Raw genomic sequence first — 23,103 nt, 5'->3', positions numbered from 1 at the left:
ATAATCATCAACATTAACAGAAATAAACACTTGAAATAGATCGCTCTGTTTGTAATGACTCTATATAATAAATTAGTTACACTTTTTTAATTGAAGAACTGAAATAAATCAACTTTTTGATGATATTCTAATTTTGTGAGAAGCACCTGTATGTGTATTTTGTAATTCAATGCTTTTATTTTTAATGGGGGAAAAGGATTGATTCAAATGTTTTTTTACTTTTTCTTTTTCACTTTTGACTGTATTTATTAGTCATTCTGGAAGACTAGAACCTGCAGGAATTCAATGGAATACCGTGATGGCAGATACCGGAGCCTTCAGCAAATCCCAGACTGCCATAGCAACTCATTAGCACTCTGCAGTACCATTGTGGGGGGACAAAAGGCATGTGAAGTGGTGCATCCCCATGCTGTTGCGCTGTAAATGCTGAGGTCACACATTAAACCATGGATGTTACACGCAATGTCACAGCCATAATCTGCAAGGGGCAGACTCAGCCCGCTCCGTACACCAGCTCTTCAATTGTGCCCTACATGTATGGTAGATGACAGAAATGGGTTAATAATTTACATGGTACAATGAAGCACTATTAATATAGGGAAATACATAGGAGGCAGTATTAATACATATAAGCACAGAGTCGTGGACTATTTCTATATTGAGGCAGAAAAGGTTCCTATTAGTGGTGAGGGAACTGTTATTGTGGGGAGAACAACATAAATGTAATAGTAATATTAAATGTAAGAAACTTGAAAGTTTGAAGTACTCTAAAACACTACGAATAATAATCTCATTATGAAGTGCAAGAAAAGCAAGCAGACAAAAATGTGTGTTAAATTCTGCAGAGACAAGATGTCGAATTGTTCATGTTGATATGGAATCGATGGAGAAGGAAAAATATATTACTCCAACGAACGGTGAAATATCAGGTGAGTCACTGGATTTACCTGTGTTGTAATCGCTCATACTATCTGCACAGCTTATCTATGATCACCTTATGGCTGTAATATTAGACTCAATACAGTATTTTTTTGTTAATTCTAATATGCAGTCATTTCATGGCATTTTATTATTTTTTACCCAGTATCGAGTGCTATTATTAGCATTAAAGGGGTTGGCCGAAACAAACACTGATTTAATCCTAAATACCTATCTATTTTATGTAATAATCTAATTGCCTTTCTAATATATTTTAATTAAAAAGTCTCTCCTATTCCCTCTCTACTTTATCTACTCTGTCACTTTCGTGGGTGGGGCTGGTCTCTGCTTTTCCTGCTGACCGGTTATCTCCTTAGAGTGCACACTAACCATGCGCTCTCTTTCTCGCTCTTCACTTTTCATTAGAGGCAATGAGAGAGGGCACTGTCACTGTGCATTAAAAATAATATTGCACAGTGACAAGATCCTACTGAATATGCGTCGGAATTAACAACAGACGCATGTTCAGTAGAGAATGGACAAGCTCAGCTGCTGAAATGAATGTCACTAATAACAAGTCTGTGAGAGGCAGAATTCTTGTTGGTTGGTAGGTTATCAAAAAATTATTTCATGCAATAATATGCAATTAAATTTTTTAAAAATCATACAATTTTATTTTCTGGATTTTATTTTTAGACTCTTTCACAGTTGAAGTCAAGCTACAATAGAAACCACAGACCTCTCCATTCATTGTAGATAGGAAAATTTGCAAAATCGGCAGTGAATGAAATAATTATTTTCCCTACTGCATATATATATATATATATATATATATATATATATATATACACCATTTTTTCAAGGAAGGAAGAAGACTTTTTATATAGATCCTATCACTGGCACAGCCAAGCAATAAGCTGGCGTGGAAGGTAGCCCAGGCCCAGAAATTGCCCTTTAGAACTTTAGCCACACCATTTGGATGGAAAATATTAAATTGTGAAGTGCTCAGGAATATGTTGGCACTATGCAAATAAAATTAGGTAGGAAACACACTGAATTACCTGGTCATGCATAGGATGCACTAAGCACTTGTGCTCGATTTGAACAGTTATTTTGTGCTAACAGAATTCCTTGGCTCTTTATTATAGTTTTATTAATTTAGTCACAGCATTCTTAATTACTGAATTTCTTAAACTATATATTAAAGGATTGAGCATCGGTATGAAGACGGTGTAGAGCAAGGATACTACTTTTGTCCCTCCAAATGTTTGTATGGATTTTGTCTTTAGATAAGTTATAGTAGCTGCTCCATAGAATAAAGTCACAGATGTAAGGTGAGACCCACATGTAGAAAAGGCTTTCTTCCTTCCAATAGCAGTAGGAATTTTTAATATACTGTTAATAATACGGACATAGGAAACCAGAATTAACAGGAACGGTAATGGTATAACCAGAGAGCTATATATCAAAATAGCAATCTCATTAGCAAAAGTGTCAGCACAGGCCAACTTTACCACTGGTAGTATATCGCAAAAGAAGTGGTCAATGATGTTTGAAGAGCAAAATGGCAAACTAAAGACATAGGAAATCTGGATCAAAGACAAGAAAACCCCAGAAAGCCAGGAACCCAAAGAAAGCCCTAAGCACTTAGTTTTAGTCATTATGGTCATGTAGTGAAGTGGATGACAAATAGCCACAAATCGATCGTATGCCATAAATGCAAGAAGGAAACACTCTGTTGTACCAAGGAAACAGAAGAAGTACAGCTGAGCAGCACATGCTATGAATGAAATTCCTTTATCCAAATGTAAAAAGTCCCTAAGCATCCGAGGAACTGTTACTGAAACATAGAAGATTTCAGTAAAGGACAAACTACGGAGGAAAAGATACATTGGGGAGTGGAGTTGTGATTCTAAGGTCACAATCAAAATTATCATCATGTTTCCCATTAAGGTGAAAAAATAAATAATTAGAAACATTGTAAAAAGCAATGGCTGATGGCTTGTAGTGAATCCCAGAAGAATAAAATCACTCAAATGTGTCTCATTTTGTTTGGTCATTATTGACAATCTATGCTTAAAGATGCAAGAAGGTGAAGTTTAAGAGCTGTCAATCATTATTGCTGATCTAGATCTAAAAGGGCTTGTCAACTACTCGGACAACCCCTTCTCAATTGTTATATTCCATGCAAAATAAAATCAGGCTGTACTCACCTCCAGTGCGGACTCTGGTTCAGCAACGTTGTCGAAAGGTCTCCCGTTGCTCATGTGACGCTTTAATGCCAAGTGAGTCCGGCAGCCAATCAGCGGTCGCTTACGGGACATGAAAACAAAACTCAAAATTCAAAAGTGAAATTGTTTCGTCCAATTCCACTCCACTTGGAATTATTTTACAATTTTTTTTAGTACATTATATGGTTAAATGACAGATTTCATTCAAAATTACAATGCATTTTGAAAGAGCAGCTCCTCATATGGCTATGTTGACAGGACAATAAAAAAAGTTATGGCTCTTGGAGGTAGAGTAAGAAAAAAATAAAGTGCAAAAACTAAAAATCACCTGTTCCTCAGGCCTTGTTTAGACGTCCATTTTTCACATACGTATTCAATCTGTATTTTTTTCCTTGTACCGAGCCGGTCTGAGGAAAACATCGCGGCATGCCTGAGTTTGACCCAGTAATCAGATCGGCCATGTAAGTTACTGAATGATATCTGAGTTCAGTCCGATTTTAACGGACTGACAAAATGATGAAGATGGAGCATTTTTTCATCGGAGAATATTAGATCACTCTATAATCACACTCTGATCAGAGTATACTTTGCATAATCTACCTGATTTTCTTGGATGAAAAGAATATACGCTCAGGTGACCCTAGACTTACAGCCAGGATCTGCCTCTAACAGACATAGGTAGAGCTCCACTTCACCCGCAACTGTTATCCTGTTAAATGTCATTGTCAAACTCTGACATCGGCATTAACCCCTTCATGACCGTGGGATTTTTCATTTTTCCGTGTTCGCTTTTCACTCCCCTCCTTCCCAGAGCCATAACTTTTTTATTTTTCCGTGAATTTGGCCATGTGAGGGCTTATTTTTTGCGGGACGAGTTGTACTTTGAACGACATCATTGGTTTTAGCATGTCTTATACTAGAAAGCGGGAAAAAAATTCCAAGTGCGGTGAAATTGCAAAAAAAGTGCAGTCCCACACTTGTTTTTTGTTTGGCTTTTTTGCTAGGTTCACTAAATGCTAAAACTGACCTGACATTATGATTCTCCAGGTCAGTACGAGTTCATAGACACCTTACATGACTAGGTTGTTTTTTACCTAAGTGGTAAAAAAAAATTCCAAACTTTGCTAAAAAAAAAAATAATAATTTGCGCCATTTTCCGATACTCGTAGCGTCTCCATTTTTCATGATCTGGGGTCGATTGAGGGCTTATTTATTGCATGCCGAGATGACGTTTTTAATGATAGCATTTTGGTGCAGATACGTTCTTTTGATCGCCCGTTATTGCATTTTAATGCAATGTCGCGGCAACCAAAAAAACGTAATTCTGGTGTTTCTAATTTTTTTCTTGCTACACCGTTTAGCGATCAGGTTAATGCTTTTTTTTAATTGATAGATTGGGCGATTCTGAACTCGGTGATGCCAAATATGTGTAGATTTGATTTTTTTTTTTATTGATTTATTTTGATTGGGGCGAAAGGGGGGTGATTTAAACTTTTATATTTTTTTTATTTTTTTCACATTTTTTTTTACTTTTTTTTTTACTTTTGCCATGCTTCAATAGCCTCCATGGGAGGCTAGAAGCTGGCACAGCACGATCGCCTCTGCTACATAGCAGCGATCTGATGTTCGCTGCTATGTAGCAGAAAATCAGGTGTGCTGTGAGCGCCGTCCACAGGGTGGCGCTCACAGCTGCCGGGGATCTGTAACCATAGAGGTCTCAAGGATCTCTATGGTTACAATGTACAAGCATCGCCGACCTCCGATCATGTGACAGGGTCGGCGATGCTGTCATTTCCGGCCGCCTGGCTGGATGCGGTAGTTAAATGCCGCTGTCTGCGTTTGGCAGCGGCATTTAACTAGTTAATAGGTGCGGGCAGATCGTGATTCTGCCCGCGCCTATTACGGGCACATGTCAGCTGTTCAAAACAGCTGACATGTCCCGGCTTTGATGCGGGCTCACCGCCGGATGTTTTTCATCATAGAGACAGACTGTTTGTGCTTTGGGGAGGCTTGTGGGAAGGTCTCTTCTTGGTTTCTCTTGCTTAGAGCGGGAAGATCAGACGTATTATTAACTTAAAACTTTAAAAAATGATTATACAAGAACTACAAGACAAATTTCTTCACCCCAGGTAACATTTTAACCCCTTACCGACATCAGGTGTACATTTTCGCTGATGTCGTGGTTTTGAACAGCTGATATGTGCCAGCAATAACTGCGAGTGGAATTGCGATCCACCTGCGGCTATTACCAGTTAAATAGCGCTCTCAAACTCTGACAGTGGCATTAAATTGTGCCATCAGGCCAGAAATACGTGCATCGGTGACCCCGTCATGTGATCACATGACAACCTGAGGTCTCCAAGAAACCTCAATGGTTGTCAGTGCCAGCTTGCTGTGATCACCACCCAGTGGATGGTGCTCATAGCAAGTGAGTAAATCTGCTATATAAAGGCACGTAGCAGAGCCGATTGGACTATGGCAGCTTCTAGTCTCCTATGGAGACAATTGAAGCATGCCAAAAGTAAAGATAAAGTTTTTAAAAATATTAAAAAATAAAAAAATATAAAAGTTCAAATCACCCTTCTTTCGCCCCATTCAAAATAAAACAATACAAATAAAATCAAACATACCCATATATTGTATCGCCACATTCAGAATCTAGCAATAAAAAAAGGATTAATCTTATTGCTAAATGGCGTAGCGAGAAAAAAGTCAAAACACCAAAATTACGTTTTTTGGTCACTGCGACATTGCATTAAAATGCAATAAGGGGGATCAAAAGATCATAACGGCACCAAAATGGTATAATTAAAATCATCAGCTTGGCACACAAAACATAAGCCCTCACGCGACGCAAGATCATGAAAATGAAGATGCTACAGATATCGAAAAGTGGCACAATTTTAAAAAGAAAAAGTTTTGAATTTTTTTTCACTACTTAGATAAAAAAGAACATTATGACAGGTCAGTTTTAGCATTTAGTGAACCTGGTAAAAAAGCCAAACCTCAACAAGTGTGGGATTGCAGTTTCTTTGCAATTCCGTTGCACTTGGAATTTTTTTTCCAATTTTCTAGTACACAGCATGGTAAAACTAATGGCGTTGTTCAAAAGTACAAACAAGCCTTCAAATGGCCAAATTGGTGGAAAAGTAAAAAGTTATGGCTTTGGGAAGAAGGGGAGCGAAAAAACGAAAATGCAATACCAAAAAAAGCTCTGGGGGTTAAGGGGTTAGTCAGTATAACAGCAGCAACTGTCTGTAGTTTACTTAGTAAAATTTTGCTGACAGTTTAAAAGTGCCCCATCATAGTGGTGTGTCATTCTATGTGTCACTCTATGCACCCGTTGGCGCTCTCATGCTGCGATGATGAGTTGATATAACATCTGATAATCTGTTGAAGGCCGTTCATGCTTGTCATCACAAAGCTCCTGTGAAAGAGCTTCAATAGAGACTGTGATATTTATTATATGCATCAATTTTGTGATATTGCTGTATATACAGTTGTGCTCAAAGTTTACATACCACGGCAGAATGTTTGCTTTGTTGGCCTTTTTTCAGATAGTTTGAATGATAACACCAAAAAATTTTCTCCATTTATGGTTAGGGGTTGGGTGAACTGATTTATTGTCAAGGTACTGTGGTTTCTCTTTTTAAATCATAATGACAACCCAAACCATCCACAAAAGTAAATTTTTTGTGAAAAAGTAAAATGTTAATTTTTTCCTTCCACATTGCTTTAGTTCTCAGGAAGCATCTGAAGTGTTAATAAACTTCTTGAATGTGGTTTTGCGCACCTTGAGGGGTGCAGTTTTTAGAATGGTGTCACTTGGGGTATTTTCCATCACATTGACCCTCCAAACTCACTTCAAATGGTTTGAAAAAATGGTTTTGCAAATTTTGTTGGAAAAAATGAGAAATTGCTGGTCAACTGTTAACCCTTATAACGTCCTAACAAAAAAAATATGTTTCCAAAATTGTTCTGAAGTAATGTAGACATGTGGGAAATGTTATTTATTAACTATTTTATGCGATATGACTCTCTGATTTAAGGGCACAAAAATAAAAAAATTTAAATTATAAAATTTTCAACATTTTTGCCAAATTTGTTTTTTTCATAAATAAACGAAAGCCATATCAGAGAAATTTTACCACTAACATAAAGTACAATATGAAATAATTATAATAATAATAAAAACAATCTCAGAATCAGTGGGATCCGTTGAAGCGTTCCAGAGCTATAACCCCATAAAGTGACAGTGGTCAGAATTGTAAAAATTGACTTGGTCTTTAAGTACCAAATTGGCTCTGTCACTAAGGGGTTAAAGAGAATTGTAAGAAACAAAAATCTTACATGATTTAAAGAAATGTGATGTAATAATTGAAATTTCAGTAATATTACTAGTAATTTTAAATGGACAAAGGCACATTGTCAAACTTTAGAAGTTATACCTTTGGGCAAAAACTGGACAATACATACCAATTTATATCTGCACTACTCTTTACTTGCATCACAGTCCGTGACACATTTAAGTGTGAACGCATTCTATGGCTCTGTGCACACAGCATTTATGCAGCATTTTTTTCTGCAGACAAAACCTGCTGTCTTGGCAGTAAAAATGCTGGTTTCAAATAGCTTGTTTTGTGGCAGCTTCACTGCATTTTTCGCTGCGAATTTTGCCCCTTTTGTGATTGCGGATTACAAATGTTCTTTGTTTACAGTACATCTTTAACCAGCTCACAATCTTGGGATTTCAGTTTTTGTGTTTTTCTTTTATGTTCCCCCTTCTTCCCAGAGCCGTAACTTTTTTATTTTTCTGTAAATATGAGAGGGCTTGTTTTTTGCAAGATGAGTTGTACTTTTGAGAGACACCATTAATTTTACCATATACAGTCATGGCCAAAAGTATTGACACCCCTGCAATTCTGTCAGATAATAATAATACTCATTTTCTTCCTGAAAATGATTGCAATCACAAATTCTTTGGTATTATTATCTTCATTTAATTTGTCTTAAATGAAACAATACAAAAGAGAATGAAGCAAAAAGCAAAACATTGATCATTTCACACAAAACTCCAAAAATGGGCCAGACAAAAGTATTGGCACCCTCAGCCTAATACGTGGTCGCACAGCCTTTAGCCAAAATAACTGCAACCAACTGCTTCCGGTAACCATCAATGAGTTTCTTACAATGCTCTGCTGGAATTTTAGACCATTCTTCTTTGGCAAACTGCTCCAGGTCCCTGATATTTGAAGGGTGCCTTCTCCAAACTGCCATTTTTAGATCTCTCCACAGGTGTTCTATGGGATTCAGGTCTGGACTCATTGCTGGCCACCTTAGAAGTCTCCAGTGCTTACTCTCAAACCATTTTCTAGGGCTTTTTGAAGTGTGCTTTGGGTCATTGTCCTGCTGGAAGACCCATGACCTCTGAGGGAGACCCAGCTTTCTCACACTGGGCCCTATATTATGCTGCAAAATTTGTTGGTAGTCTTCAGACTTCATAATGCCATGCACACGGTCAAGCAGTTCAGTGCCAGAGGCAGCAAAGCAACCCCAAAACATCAGGGAACCTCCGCCATGTTTGACTGTAGGGACCGTGTTCTTTTCTTTGAATGCCTCTTTTTTTCTCCTGTAAACTCCTGTATGTTGATGCCTGTGCCCAAAAATCTCTACTTTTGTCTCATCTGACCAGAGAACATTCTTCCAAAACGTTTTAGGCTTTTTCAGGTAAGTTTTGGCAAACTGCAGCCTGGCTTTTTTTTGTCTCGGGGTAAGAAGTGGGGTCTTTCGGGGTCTCCTACCATACAGTCCCTTTTCATTCAGATGCCGACGGATAGTACGGGTTGACACTGTGCAGGGCAGCTTGAACTTGTTTGCATGTTAGTCAAGGTTCTTTATCCAACATCCGCACAATCTTGCGTTGAAATCTCTTGTCAATTTTTCTTTTCCGTCCACATCTAGGGAGGTTAGCCACAGTTCCATGGGCTTTAAATTTCTTGATGACACTGCGCACAGTAGACACAGGAACATTCAGGTCTTTGGAGATGGACTTGTAGCCTTGAGATTGCTCATGCTTCCTCACAATTTGGTTTCTCAAGTCCTCAGACAGTTCTTTGGTCTTCTTTCTTTTCTCCATGCTCAATGTGGTACACACAAGGACACAGGACAGAGGTTGAGTCAACTTTAATCCATGTCAACTGGCTGCAAGTGTGATTTAGTTATTGCCAACACCTGTTAGGTGCCACAGGTAAGTTACAGGTGCTGTTAATTACACAAATTAGAGAAGCATCACATGATTTTTCGAACAGTGCCAATACTTTTGTCCACCCACTTTTTTATGTTTGGTGTGGAATTATATCCAATTTGGCTTTAGGACAATTCTTTTTGTGTTTTTTCATTTAAGACAAATTAAATGAAGATAATAATACCAAATAATTTGTGTTTGCAATCATTTTCAGGAAGAAACTGAGTATTATCTGACAGAATTGCAGGGGTGTCAATACTTTTGACCATGACTGTAGTTTACTGGAAAAAGCGGAAAAAATTGTAAGTGTGGTGAAATTGCAAAAAAAAGTGCAATTCCACAATCGTTTTTTTTATTTTTCTTTACAATAATCACTAAATTATAAAACTCAACTTAACGTAAGAAAAGTGATTTAATGGTGTCCATGCGGCATGGACTAGCCGTAGATTCCACGTCCGACACAGGCACGGCACTTATGTCCTGATATTTTAAGGTATGTCGCTTCATTTGGGGCTATACTGCCCACATACAGGCAGCGCTCAAACCCAAGTGTGATCTCATTCCACAATCAGCAATTCTGTGGGTCCACTCTCTCCCTCACATTTATCAACTGTGACTGATGAAGGTCTGGATGTAGGACCGAAACATTTCTGTTATTTTGTGGACACCATTAAATCACCTTTCTTACGTTAAGTTGAGTGCTGAGTTTTTGCTATATACTACGGTGTGGGAACCTACTCTGCACCTCTTTACGGCTGTGCACAGGGCCGGCGTCAGCACCCAGCGCACCTGGGCAAATGCCGGGGCCCTGGGAAGAGAGGGGGGCCCACTCACGCTGTCATAGATACAGCTGGGAGAGCAGAGCAGGAGATAACATGCTCTCTCCGCCCACAAAGTCACTGCTGGCTGCTTTCTCTTAACCCCTATGTGCCAGCTCTGACACAAGCATCTTCTCACTCAGTCAGTGCAGCCAGGCAGGCACACATAGGGGTTAAGAGAAGGCAGCCAGTGTGACATTGTTTGTGGGCGGAGAGGGCACGTTCTCTGCTCTGCTCTCCGCCCCTGGCTGGCTGCAGTGCTGCTGAAGTTATGAGACAGATTCAGGAGGAGCTCCTAGTCCTACGAGTGCCTGAGTGAGTGGCGCTGCTATATACTACGTGGGCTGCGCTGCTATATACTATGTGGGCTGCGCTGCTATATACTACGTGGGCTGCGCTGCTATATACTACGTGGGCTGCGCTGCTATATACTATGTGGGCTGTGCTGCTATATACTACGTGGGCTGCGCTGCTATATACTACGTGGGCTGCTGCTATATACTACGTGGGCTGCTGCTATATACTACGTGGGCTGCGCTGCTATATACTACGTGGGCTGCGCTGCCATATACTACGTGGGCTGCGCTGCTATATACTACGTGGGCTGCTATATACTACGTGGGCTGCGCTGCTATATACTACGTGGGCTGTGCTATATACTACATGGGCTGCTATATGCTACGTGGGCTGCTATATACTACATGGGCTGCTACATGCTACGTGGGCTGCTATATACTATATGGGCTGCTATATACTACGTGGGCAGTGTTATATACTACATGGCTGTGTTTATATGCGATCATGAATCGGGGTATGTGTTAAAGGGGGGGCCCACTGAGACTCTTTCGCCCGGGGCCCTCAAAAACCTGGAGCCGGCCCTGGCTGTGCGCACATCTACTTTTTCATAAATTATAAAACTGACCGGACATTATTATTCTTCAAGTCATTACAAGATCTCAGACACCAAAAAAAAATTCCAAAGTTTGTTTAAAAAAAATGATGCCATTTTCAGAGTCCCGTAGAATCTCCAGTTTTCAGGATCTGGGGCTGGGTAAGGGCTGGTTTTTTTGCGCGCAGAGCTATTGTTTTTATTGATACAATTTTGGTGTACATATGATCTTTTGTTCGCCTATTATTGCATTTTATTGCAATGGTGCGGTGGCTAAAAAAACCCATGATTCTGGCATTTTTATTTTGTCTTCTTGTTACACTGTTTATCGATCAGATTAATTTAGGTTATATTTTGATAGATTGGATAATTCTGAATGCGGCTAAACCAAATATGCTCATTTTTTATTGTTTTATCTTGAATGGGGCATAAGAGGGGTGATTGAAGCTTTATAGATTTTTAATATTTTTAAAAACATATTCTATTTACTTTTTATCTGCTTTAATAGTTCCCATAGGAGACTTGAAGCTGCGATGTTCTGATCACTTCACCCCTGTTATGTCCAGCAGAAAACTTGATTTTCTCTGAACGCCGGCCAAGGATGGGCATTCATAACAGATCTGCAATAACAAGCAAGTGGGGCTTCTGCAGACAGCGCGCCAATGTGTGGGGTTCATTGACAGAGGCATCTCACATTTTAACAGCCGCCGGTGGATCGCGATTCCATCCTCAACTGTTAGGGGCACATAACAGCTGACCAAATCAGCTGTCATGTACTGGAAAGTGCGGGCTCAGCGCCAGAGCCTGCATCAAATACTGGAACATGACCTATGATGTACTTATATGTCATAGGTCATGAAAGGGTTAAAGTTAGTTTTATTCATAAAAAACACTCAAAATGGTCATGGAAAACGGCATTTATTTTTTATAGTGCTTTTTCACTATCTCATTGCTTTTATATGGATGAAAAAAACATTAAAGCAATTGATATGGCACAGATTTAAAATAAATGCTGCATTTCTCAAGCTCAGTCAGGAAGAAAAGAAACATGTGGATGACATTTTTTAAATCTTATAGCTTTTTCTGGTACTGTATAAAAACAGCTATTAGTTTTTAATTAGCATTAAAAATCACTAAGGCTGTCGTCACACGATCAGTATTTGGTCAGTATTTTACATCAGTATTTTTAGCCAAAACCAGGAGATGAACAATTAGAGGAAAAGTATAATAGATACATATGCTCTACTTCTGCATTTATCACCCACTCCTGGTTTTCGCACAAATACTGATGTAAAATACAGACCCAATACTGCTAGTGTGACGGCAGCCTAATTGTTAACATAGCCTAAGTCTCTGTGAAATTGCTGACAGCACTAAGCACAAAGTACTACATATTTGGAAAAGCCTCAGCTGACACACATAAAGACAAGTTTATGATCATTGGCATCATCTTTTTCTTGATAACAAAGCCAAAAATCCCAAACTTCCCAAATTAATCCATAATCCATAAATCAGAAATGCATTGTACTCACCTAATGTAAATAGGAGAGATATGACAATTGCTATTATATTAACAGAACTAATGCCATCATTTTTAATTCGGGAATCAACAGCGCCAAAAAATATTTGCACCAGACCTAGCGCCAACCAAAGTGACCATAAAATGATATTAGTATTAATAAAATCAAATAAGACTTTTAGTAACTCTATGTACATATTAGAGGCAATTAGCAAAGAGCTGGGATTTTAAAGTGATGATTAGTGTACACATACGTATAATGAAGTGGGAATGCTTTTGAAAAGTTTGCAGCTATAAAATTGTCAATTGACTTCAGCTTTCAGGCCTCTCCAACACTCGTGTTTTTTTCAAACTATACATTTTTTGTCACCATACCAAAGTAAAAAAAGTAAAAATTATAAAAATTACATATAACAGAACATATGAATACAACTTGAGGCTTCCCGTTCAGCTATTGGCCCTGCAGTCTCTACTTCTTGTAGCAGTGCAGAAATGTAGCCATACATGTGAAATTTGCAGATCTAGGATTCCTTTCGACAAATCACACTAGTATAGTGATTAATATGATTGTTATATGTATATTATGTGCACTATGTGTCTAACAGCAATTATTTAGAGTAAACTCATAGTAAATATTTTATATATACTAATTACATTATTTGAAACTAATAAGGAAAACTTCAGCGTATTTAGCCATTAATATCCTTTAAATGACAAAGAAAGAATTGAGTAGAGGACAATTAACACTAAAATATACAGATACTTCTATTTACTCACAATAGATAAAGCATAAGTAAGAGACACCAACATTCCCACCCCTGCTTTATATCATAGAAAGGTTGTGTTGATTGGAAAACCTCCTTATTATTACCAGTGGCAGAGGTTCTCTACAGACTATAGCTTTAGGGAATTGACTTGATGGTTTTTGAAGTGTTCAAAAGTAAGGTACTTCTGGCTGGTACTACAGAGTTGATGAAACTTCTCTCTAAGTTATTTCTGAAGTCCTTATTTTAAGGAAAAAGTTTTTGCTAGTTGTGAAAGGTCAAAAAGTGTCTATCAGAACAGTAAAGGTCAAAATATATATGGAGAAAGCATATGGGATTCGGAACATGCTTGAAAGACTGATCCAAAACTAATATTGATTTTCAGCCTAAATGTCTATTAATTTTAATAGTATAATAGGTTTTATAAAATGGTTTCATTAAGTCCCTACCCTTCCCTCTCTATCTGCTTTATTTTATGCTTTTTATTTTTCCTATATTTGGGGATGAACGAATTCGTCGGGTTCTGCCAAACTTGAGTCTGTTTGGGTACCAGAAATTGACCCCCTACCTGAATCCCATATAAGTCAATCCTTATCGGTGCTGTAACATTGTCATAGCAAATGCTAAGGGGCTGCAAACGGAAGCAAAACGGGGGTAAGAGAAGGGCAATTGCCCTGCAAACAAATGTGGATAGTAAAATGACTTAAACATGATATCTATTAGAAAAAAATAAAAATGAATCTTGAACCAGGATGTAGAGGTCCAACTAGAGGAGAGGAGCAGTGCCTTGCATGTGTAATTTACTGTAGTTGTTAATAAATAAATAAATTAAAAAGCAGCGTGGGGTCCCCCTATTTTTAATACCCAGCCAAGGAAAAGCAGACAGATGTGAGTTGTTCTTAAGTGGACAATATCTATGGACGTCATTAAAGTTACGAGAGTCGGAATAATGAGCGGCGACGACATCACTCATCATTTTCACTCTTGCGCTGCTGGCCTCGTGAGACCCGGCGCCTGTGAACTGAGAAAACATCACTGATGTCACCTCAGTTCACAGTCTTGCTTAGCCTGTACATAGTTAATAAATAAGAACTTGTGTTACTGTACCACTGAATCTGCATTCTCTGTGTCGCTGCATTCTCGCACCTGTTTACAATAGTATTCAGATAATCATTTGATAATCACCATAAAAAGCACATTAAAACTGATTTATTGTATGCAAATAGCAAGTAACAATTGGAAACATGGATGTACCCTCTGCATGGAAAAACATTCACAACTCTCACCTTAATGTGAAAACGTAAAGAAAAAAATTGTAAAAAAATTATGTTTTAATGTCATAAAACATACAATATAATGTGCCTCATAGCATTGTTTGATATACAGCTGAAACCAGAAGTTTACATATACTACTGTATATAAAAAGACACATACAGTATGCATGTTTTTGTCAATATCTGACACGAAATCAGAATAAACCTTCCACAAGCTTCTCACAAATGGTTGGAATTTGGGCCCATTCCTTCTCACAAAACTGGTGTAACTGAATCAGGTTTGTAGGTCGCCTTGCTCACACCAGCCTTTCTTTTGCCTGCCTTTCCCTATAAATTTTCAATAGGACTGAGATCAGAGCTTTTCGATGGCCACTCCAAAACATTGACTTTGTTATCCTTAAGCCACTTTGCTACCATTTGGGCAGTATGCTTTTGGTCATTATCCATTTGGAAGATCCATTTCCACCCAAGCTTGAACTTCCTGGTTGATGTCTTGGAGATGTTGCGTCAGTATTACCACATAATCTTCTTTTCTCATGATGCCATCTATTTTGTGAAGTGTACCAGTCACGCCTGCAGCAAAACAACAAGGCACCTTCAGGTATCTTGAAATTGTGCCCAAGGATGAGCCAGACTTGTGCATGTCCACAATTCTCTTCCTGATATCTTGGCTGATTTCTTTAGACTTTCCCATGATGTTACACAAAGAAGCAATGTGTTTCAGGTGTGCATTAAAATACATCCACATGTGTGTCTCTAATTAACCCTGATGCTGCCAAAAAACAGAAACTTCCAAGCACATGACATCATAATATGGGCAGTCCAGAATTGTTTTAAGTAGTGTTAAAGGGAACCTGTCACCTGAATTTGGCGGGACCAGTTTTGGGTCATATGGGCGGAGTTTTCAGGTGTTTGATTCACCCTTTCCTTACCCGCTGGCTGCATGCTGGCCGAAATATTGGATTGAAGTTCATTCTCTGTCCTCCGTAGTACATGCCTGCGCAATGCAAGATTACCTTTCGCAGGCGTGTACTCCTCTTGGGCTATCTGCACAAAAGCTGTTCTGCCCTGTATGCACACATGGATTTTTCCTCTCTGAACCCTGTTCACACAGGTAATATACAGATGATCAGGTTTTTAAATACATCAGATAGGGATTGCATACATTAGTTAGGACTGCTCTGATATGGGTATACCGTGAAGATTGGTAGAGCAGCTTAGTATACATTTTTTGCAAAAAACGTATCAACCAAATACCCTGTTATTTACATCTTTTACTAGCACTTGCGGATTACTGCAAACATTTTTTCAAACTGAGTGTTTTTGGTTTTACCATTCTCTTTTGTGTCTTCAGGTTTCTTGGTGGTGTGTGAACATGTTCTTACAGACTTGTTCACTGTGCAAGTAGCCCATGTGTTCCTGTTTCCATATAGCTGTGGGATATAGTGCTCTGCACGTTCATATTTCCCCATAGCTGTGCCATATAGTGCTCTGCACTGTTCATACTGCCCCATAGCTGTGCCATATAGTGCTCTGCACCGTTCATACTGCCCCATAGCTGTGCCATATAGTGCTCTGCACCGTTCATACTGCCACATAGCTGTGCCATATAATGCTCTGCACCGTTCATACTGCCCCATAGCTGTGCCATATAGTGCTCTGCACCATTCATACTGCCCCATAGCTGTGCCATATAGTGCTCTGCACCGTTCATACTGCCCCATAGCTGTACCATACAGTGCTCTGCACCGTTCATACTGCCCCATAGCTGTGCCCTATATGCTCTGCACCGTTCATATTTCCCCATAGATGCTCCACATAAATCTGTGCCGCTGCTGCTGCTGCAATAAAAAAAAAAGCCATACTCACCTCTCTTGCTTGCAGCTCCCAGCGTCCGGTCCCGGCGTCTCTGCGCACTGACTGATCAGGCAGAGGGCGCCGCGCACACTATATGCGTCATCGCGCTCTCTGACCTGAACAATCAGAGCGGAGCGACACCGAGAAGATGGAGCGGCGCACGGCGGCTGGAATGTGGACAGGTGAATATGCGATACTTACCTGCTCCCGGCGTCCGGCTCCTTCTCCCGCACAGCTGTCTTCGGTGCCGCAGCTTCTTCCTCTATCAGCGGTCACCGGCACCGCTGATTAGAGAAATGAATAGGCGGCTCCACCCCTATGGGAGGTGGAACCGCCTATTCATTTCTCTAATGAGCGGTCCCACGTGACCGCTGAAGAGGGGAAGAGCTGCAGCACAGAAGACCGTGGGACAGGCGGGGAGCACCAGGATCGCTGGAAGCAGGTAAGTATGCCTCAGTGCCCTCACCCCCTCACCCGCCGACCCTGCCACCCACCTTGACTCGAGTATAAGCCGAGAGGGGCACTTTCAGCCCAAAAATTTGGGCTGAAAATCTCGGCTTATACTCGAGTATATACGGTAATTTAATAGAGCCCCCAAAATTTAACCCAATACACTTCTTACATTACTAAAGAGGAATATGAAATAAAAGAAGGGATATGAGATGGTTTACTGTATGTATGGGTTTTGGAAGGAGATAGCAAAAGCCGACAATTGAATTACCGGCTTTTATGCTATCTAGCGCTGTATGAAATATTAATATATATGTGTCTCACTGACATGCCTACTATATAATTGTCTAAGGGTTACTTCCGTCTTTCTGTCCTTCTGTCTGTCTGTCACAGATATTCATTGGTCGCGGCCTCTGTCTGTCAAGAAAATCCAAGTCGCTGATTGGTTGCGGAAAAAAAGCCATGACCAATCAGCGACGGGCACAGTCCAGAAGAAAATGGCCGCTCCTTACTCCCCGCAGTCACTGCCCGGCGCCCGCATACTCCCCTCCAGCCACCGCTAACACAGGGTTAATGCCGGCGGTAACAGACTGTGTTATGCCGCGGGTAACGCACTCCGTTACCGCCGCTATTAACCCTGTGTGTCCTCAACTTTTTACTATTGATGCTGCCTATGCGGCATCAATAGTAAAAAAATCTAATGTTAAAAATAATAAAAAAAACAAAAAACCTGCTATACTCACCCTCCGTTGTCCGCAGAGCCAGCCGCCATCTTCCGTTCCCGGCGATGCATTGTGAAATTACCCAGAAGACTTAGCGGTCTCGCGAGACTGCTAAGTCATCTGGGTAATTTCGCAATGCATCCTGGGAACGGAAGATGGCGCAGCCGCGCGCTCATTGCCTGCGCCAGATCCGAAGGTGAGTATGTTACAACTACAATGGGCCTTCGGATCCAAAGGTGAGTATGTTTATTTTTTATTTTTTAACCTGTGACATACGTGGCTGGGCAATATACTACGTAGCTGGGCAATATACTACGTGACTGGGCAATATACTACGTGGCTGGGCAATATACTACGTGGCCGTGCAATATACTATGTGGATCTGTGCTGTATACTACGTTGCTGTGCAATATACTATGTCACTGGGCAATATACTATGTCACTGGGCAATATACTAAGTCTGTTGTGAATTCTGTGGCAGAGCTCCCTCCTGTGGTCACAAGTGGTACTTCGGCTGGTTCTCTCTGTGAGCTTCCGTTGGTGGAGGAAAGTGGTACTGCGGCTTCTGAGTTTCCTTCCTCAGGTGATGTGGTGGAGTCGTTAGGTGCTGCTCTATTTAACTCCACCTAGTGCTTTGATCCTGGCCTCCAGTCAATGTTCTAGTATAGGACTTGCTTCCTCCTGGATCGTTCCTGTGGCCTGCTGCTCTGCATAGCTAAGTTACTCTTTGCTATTTGTTTGCTGTTTTTTTCTGTCCAGCTTGTCAATTTGTTTTTTCTGCTTGCTGGAAGCTCTGGGACGCAGAGGGTGTACCTCCGTGCCGTTAGTTCGGTACGGAGGGTCTTTTTGCCCCCTTTGCGTGGTTTTTGTAGGGTTTTGTGTTGACCGCAAAGTTACCTTTCCTATCCTCGCTCTGTTCAGAAAGTTGGGCCTCACTTTGCTAAATCTATTTCATCTCTACGTTTGTCTTTTCATCTTAACTCACAGTCATTATATGTGGGGGCTGCCTTTTCCTTTGGGGTATTTCTCTGAGGAAAGGTAGGCTTATTTCCTATCTTCAGGCTAGCTAGTTTCTCAGGCCGTGCCGAGTTGCATAGGGAGCGTTAGGCGCAATCCACGGCTGCCTTTAGTGTGGTTGGAGAGGATTAGGGATTGCGGTCAACAGAGTTCCCACGTCTCAGAGCTCGTTCTTGTTTTTTGGGTTATTGCCAGGTCACTGTATGTGCGCTGACCTCTATGTCCATTGTGGTACTGAATTACCTTTCATAACAGTACTGGAGGCCCAAAGTACTAATGATTCTCAATAGAGGGAAAAAAGAAGTTCTGAGACCATTTTTTTTTCTTTGCACTGTGTTTTGCCTTTTTTTTCCCCTAGACATTTGGGTGGTTCAGGACACAGGTGTAGCAATGGACATTAAAGGTCTGTCTTCATGTGTGGATCAGCTCACGGCAAGAGTACAAAGTATTCAAGACTTTGTGGTTCAGAATTCTATGTTAGAACCGAGAATTCCTATTCCTGATTTGTTTTTTGGAGATAGAACTAAATTTCTGAGTTTCAAAAATAATTGTAAACTATTTCTGGCTTTGAAACCTCGCTCCTCTGGTGACCCAGTTCAACAAGTTAGGATCGTTATTTTTTTTTTGCGTGGCGACCCTCAGGACAGGGCATTTTCTCTTGCGTCAGGAGATCCTGCATTAAGTAATATCGATGCATTTTTCCTGGCGCTCGGATTGCTGTACGATGAGCCTAATTCTGTGGATCAGGCAGAGAAGAATTTGCTGGCTCTGTGTCAGGGTCAGGATGAAATAGAGGTATATTGGCAGAAATTTAGAAAGTGGTCCGTACTCACTCAGTGGAATGAAGGTGCGCTCGCAGCTGTTTTCAGAAAAGGTCTCTCTGAAGCCCTTAAGGATGTCATGGTGGGATTTCCTATGCCTGCTGGTCTGAATGAGTCTATGTCTTTGGCCATTCAGATCGGTCGACGCTTGCGTGAGCGTAAATCTGTGCACCATTTGGCGGTATTACCTGAGCTTAAACCTGAGCCTATGCAGTGCGATAGGACTTTGACCAGAGTTGAACGGCAAGAACACAGACGTCTGAATGGGCTGTGTTTCTACTGTGGTGATTCCACTCATGCTATCTCTGATTGTCCTAAGCGCACTAAGCGGTTCGCTAGGTCTGCCACCATTGGTATGGTACAGTCAAAATTTCTTCTGTCTGTTACCTTGATCTGCTCTTTGTCATCATATTCTGTCATGGCATTTGTGGACTCAGGCGCTGCTCTGAATTTGATGGACTTGGAGTATGCTAGGCGTTGTGGGTTTTTCTTGGAGCCCTTGCAGTGTCCTATTCCATTGAGAGGAATTGATGCTACGCCTTTGGCCAAGAATAAGCCTCAGTACTGGACCCAGCTGACCATGTGCATGGCTCCTGCACATCAGGAGGTTATTCGCTTTCTGGTGTTGCATAATCTGCATGATGTGGTCGTGTTGGGGTTGCCATGGCTACAAGTCCATAATCCAGTATTAGATTGGAAATCCATGTCTGTGTCCAGCTGGGGTTGTCAGGGGTTACATGGTGATGTCCCATTTCTGACTATTTCGTCATCCACCCCTTCTGAGGTTCCTGAGTTCTTGTCTGTTTACTGGGATTTATTTGAGGAGCCCAAGTCCGATACCCTACCTCCGCATAGGGATTGTGATTGTGCTATCGATTTGATTTGATTTGATGGTAGTAAATTCCCAAAAGGTCGACTGTTTAATTTATCTGTGCCTGAGCACGCCGCTATGCGGAGTTATGTGAAGGAGTCTTTAGAGAAGGGGCATATTCGCCCGTCATCGTCGCCATTAGGAGTAGGGTTCTTTTTTGTAGCCAAGAAGGATGGTTCACTGAGACCTTGTATAGATTACCGCCTTCTAAATAAGATCACGGTTAAATTTCAGTACCCCTTGCCATTGTTATCTGATTTGTTTGCTCGGATTAAGGGGGCTAGTTGGTTCACCAAGATAGATCTTCGTGGTGCGTATAATCTTGTGCGTATTAAGCGAGGCGATGAGTGGAAAACTGCATTTAATACGCCCGAGGGTCATTTTGAGTATCTAGTAATGCCATTCGGACTTGCCAATGCTCCATCAGTGTTTCAGTCCTTTATGCATGACATCTTCCGAGAGTACCTGGATAAATTCCTGATTGTGTACTTAGATGACATTTTGATCTTCTCGGATGATTGGGAGTCTCATGTGAAGCAGGTCAGAACGGTGTTTCAGGTCCTGCGTGCTAATTCTTTGTTTGTGAAGGGATCAAAGTGTCTCTTTGGTGTTCAGAAGGTTTCATTTTTGGGGTTCATCTTTTCCCCTTCTACTATCGAGATGGACCCTGTTAAGGTCCAAGCCATCCATAATTGGACTCAGCCGACATCTCTGAAAAGTCTGCAAAAGTTCCTGGGCGTTGCTAATTTTTATCGTCGCTTCATCTGCAATTTTTCTAGTATTGCTAAACCATTGACCGATTTGACCAAGAAAGGTGCTGATGTGGTCAATTGGTCTTCTGCTGCGGTGGAAGCTTTTCAAGAGTTGAAGCGTCGTTTTTCTTCTGCCCCTGTGTTGTGTCAACCAGATGTTTCGCTTCCGTTCCAGGTCGAGGTTGATGCTTCTGAGATTGGAGCAGGGGCTGTTTTGTCGCAGAGAAGTTCTGATTGCTCGGTGATGAAACCATGTGCCTTCTTTTCCAGGAAGTTTTCGCCTGCTGAGCGAAATTATGATGTGGGCAATCGAGAGTTGCTGGCCATGAAGTGGGCATTCGAGGAGTGGCGTCATTGGCTTGAAGGAGCTAAGCATCGCGTGGTGGTCTTGACTGATCATAAGAACTTGACTTATCTCGAGTCCGCCAAGCGGTTGAATCCTAGACAAGCTTGTTGGTCGTTGTTTTTTGCCCGTTTAGACTTTGTGATTTCATACCTTCCGGGCTCTAAAAATGTGAAGGCGGATGCTCTGTCTAGGAGTTTTGTGCCGACTCTCTGGGTGTATCTGAGCCGGCGGGTATCCTCAAAGAGGGAGTAATTGTGTCTGCCATCTCCCCTGATTTGCGGCGGGTGCTGCAAAAATTTCAGGCTAATAAACCTGATCGTTGCCCAGCGGAGAAACTGTTTGTCCCTGATAGGTGGACGAATAAAGTTATCTCTGAGGTTCATTGTTCGGTGTTGGCTGGTCATCCTGGAATCTTTGGTACCAGAGAGTTAGTGGCTAGATCGTTTTGGTGGCCATCTCTGTCGCGGGATGTGCGTACTTTTGTGCAGTCCTGTGGGATTTGTGCTCGGGCTAAGCCCTGCTGTTCTCGTGCCAGTGGGTTGCTTTTGCCCTTGCCGGTCCCGAAGAGGCCTTGGACACATATCTCTATGGATTTTATTTCAGATCTTCCCGTCTCTCAAAAGATGTCAGTCATTTGGGTGGTCTGTGATCGCTTCTCTAAGATGGTCCATTTGGTACCCTTGTCTAAATTGCCTTCCTCCTCTGATTTGGTGCCTTTGTTTTTCCAGCATGTGGTTCGTTTACATGGCATTCCAGAGAATATCGTTTCTGACAGAGGTTCCCAGTTTGTTTCGAGGTTTTGGCGAGCCTTTTGTGGTAGGATGGGCATTGACTTGTCTTTTTCCTCGGCTTTCCATCTTCAGACTAATGGCCAGACCGAACGAACCAATCAGACCTTGGAAACATATCTGAGATGCTTTGTTTCTGCTGATCTGGATGACTGGGTGTCCTTTTTGCCTTTGGCTGAGTTCACCCTTAATAATCGGGCCAGCTCGGCTACCTTGGTTTCACCGTTTTTCTGCAACTCTGGGTTCCATCCTCGTTTCTCTTCAGGGCAGGTTGAGTCTTCGGACTGTCCTGGTGTGGATACTGTGGTGGACAGGTTGCAGCAGATTTGGACTCATGTAGTGGACAATTTGACTTTGTCCCAGGAGAAGGCTCAACGTTTCGCTAATCGCAGATGCTGTGTGGGTCCCCGACTTCGGGTTGGGGACTTGGTTTGGTTATCTTCTCGTCATATTCCTATGAAGGTTTCCTCTCCTAAGTTTAAACCTCGTTTTATTGGTCCGTATAGGATTTCTGAGGTTCTTAATCCTGTGTCTTTTCGTCTGACCCTTCCAGATTCTTTTTCCATACATAAGGTATTCCATAGGTCATTGTTGCGGAGATACGTGGCACCTATGGTTCCATCTGTTGATCCTCCTGCCCCGGTTTTGGTGGAGGGGGAGTTGGAGTATATTGTGGAGAAGATTTTGGATTCTCGTGTTTCAAGGCGGAAACTCCAGTATCTGGTTAAGTGGAAGGGTTATGCTCAGGAAGATAATTCCTGGGTCTTTGCCTCTGATGTCCATGCTCCCGATCTTGTTCGTGCCTTTCATATGGCTCATCCT

General features: G+C 41.3%; 1 protein-coding gene across 1 annotated transcript; it reads right to left on the bottom strand.

Moving 5' to 3' along the window:
- Positions 1-2,060: 2,060 nt before the first annotated feature.
- Positions 2,061-2,978, bottom strand: LOC138657779 (olfactory receptor 10A7-like). The gene has a single exon (XM_069745440.1). It carries the CDS (start codon positions 2,976-2,978, stop codon positions 2,061-2,063), a length of 918 nt encoding a protein of 305 aa, XP_069601541.1.
- Positions 2,979-23,103: the final 20,125 nt, after the last annotated feature.

Source organism: Ranitomeya imitator, chromosome 1 (genome assembly GCF_032444005.1).
Source record: "Ranitomeya imitator isolate aRanImi1 chromosome 1, aRanImi1.pri, whole genome shotgun sequence".
Lineage (NCBI taxonomy): Eukaryota > Metazoa > Chordata > Amphibia > Anura > Dendrobatidae > Ranitomeya > Ranitomeya imitator.
Note: the sequence above shows the minus strand (reverse complement) of the source record. Positions and strands in the feature narration are given on the sequence as shown.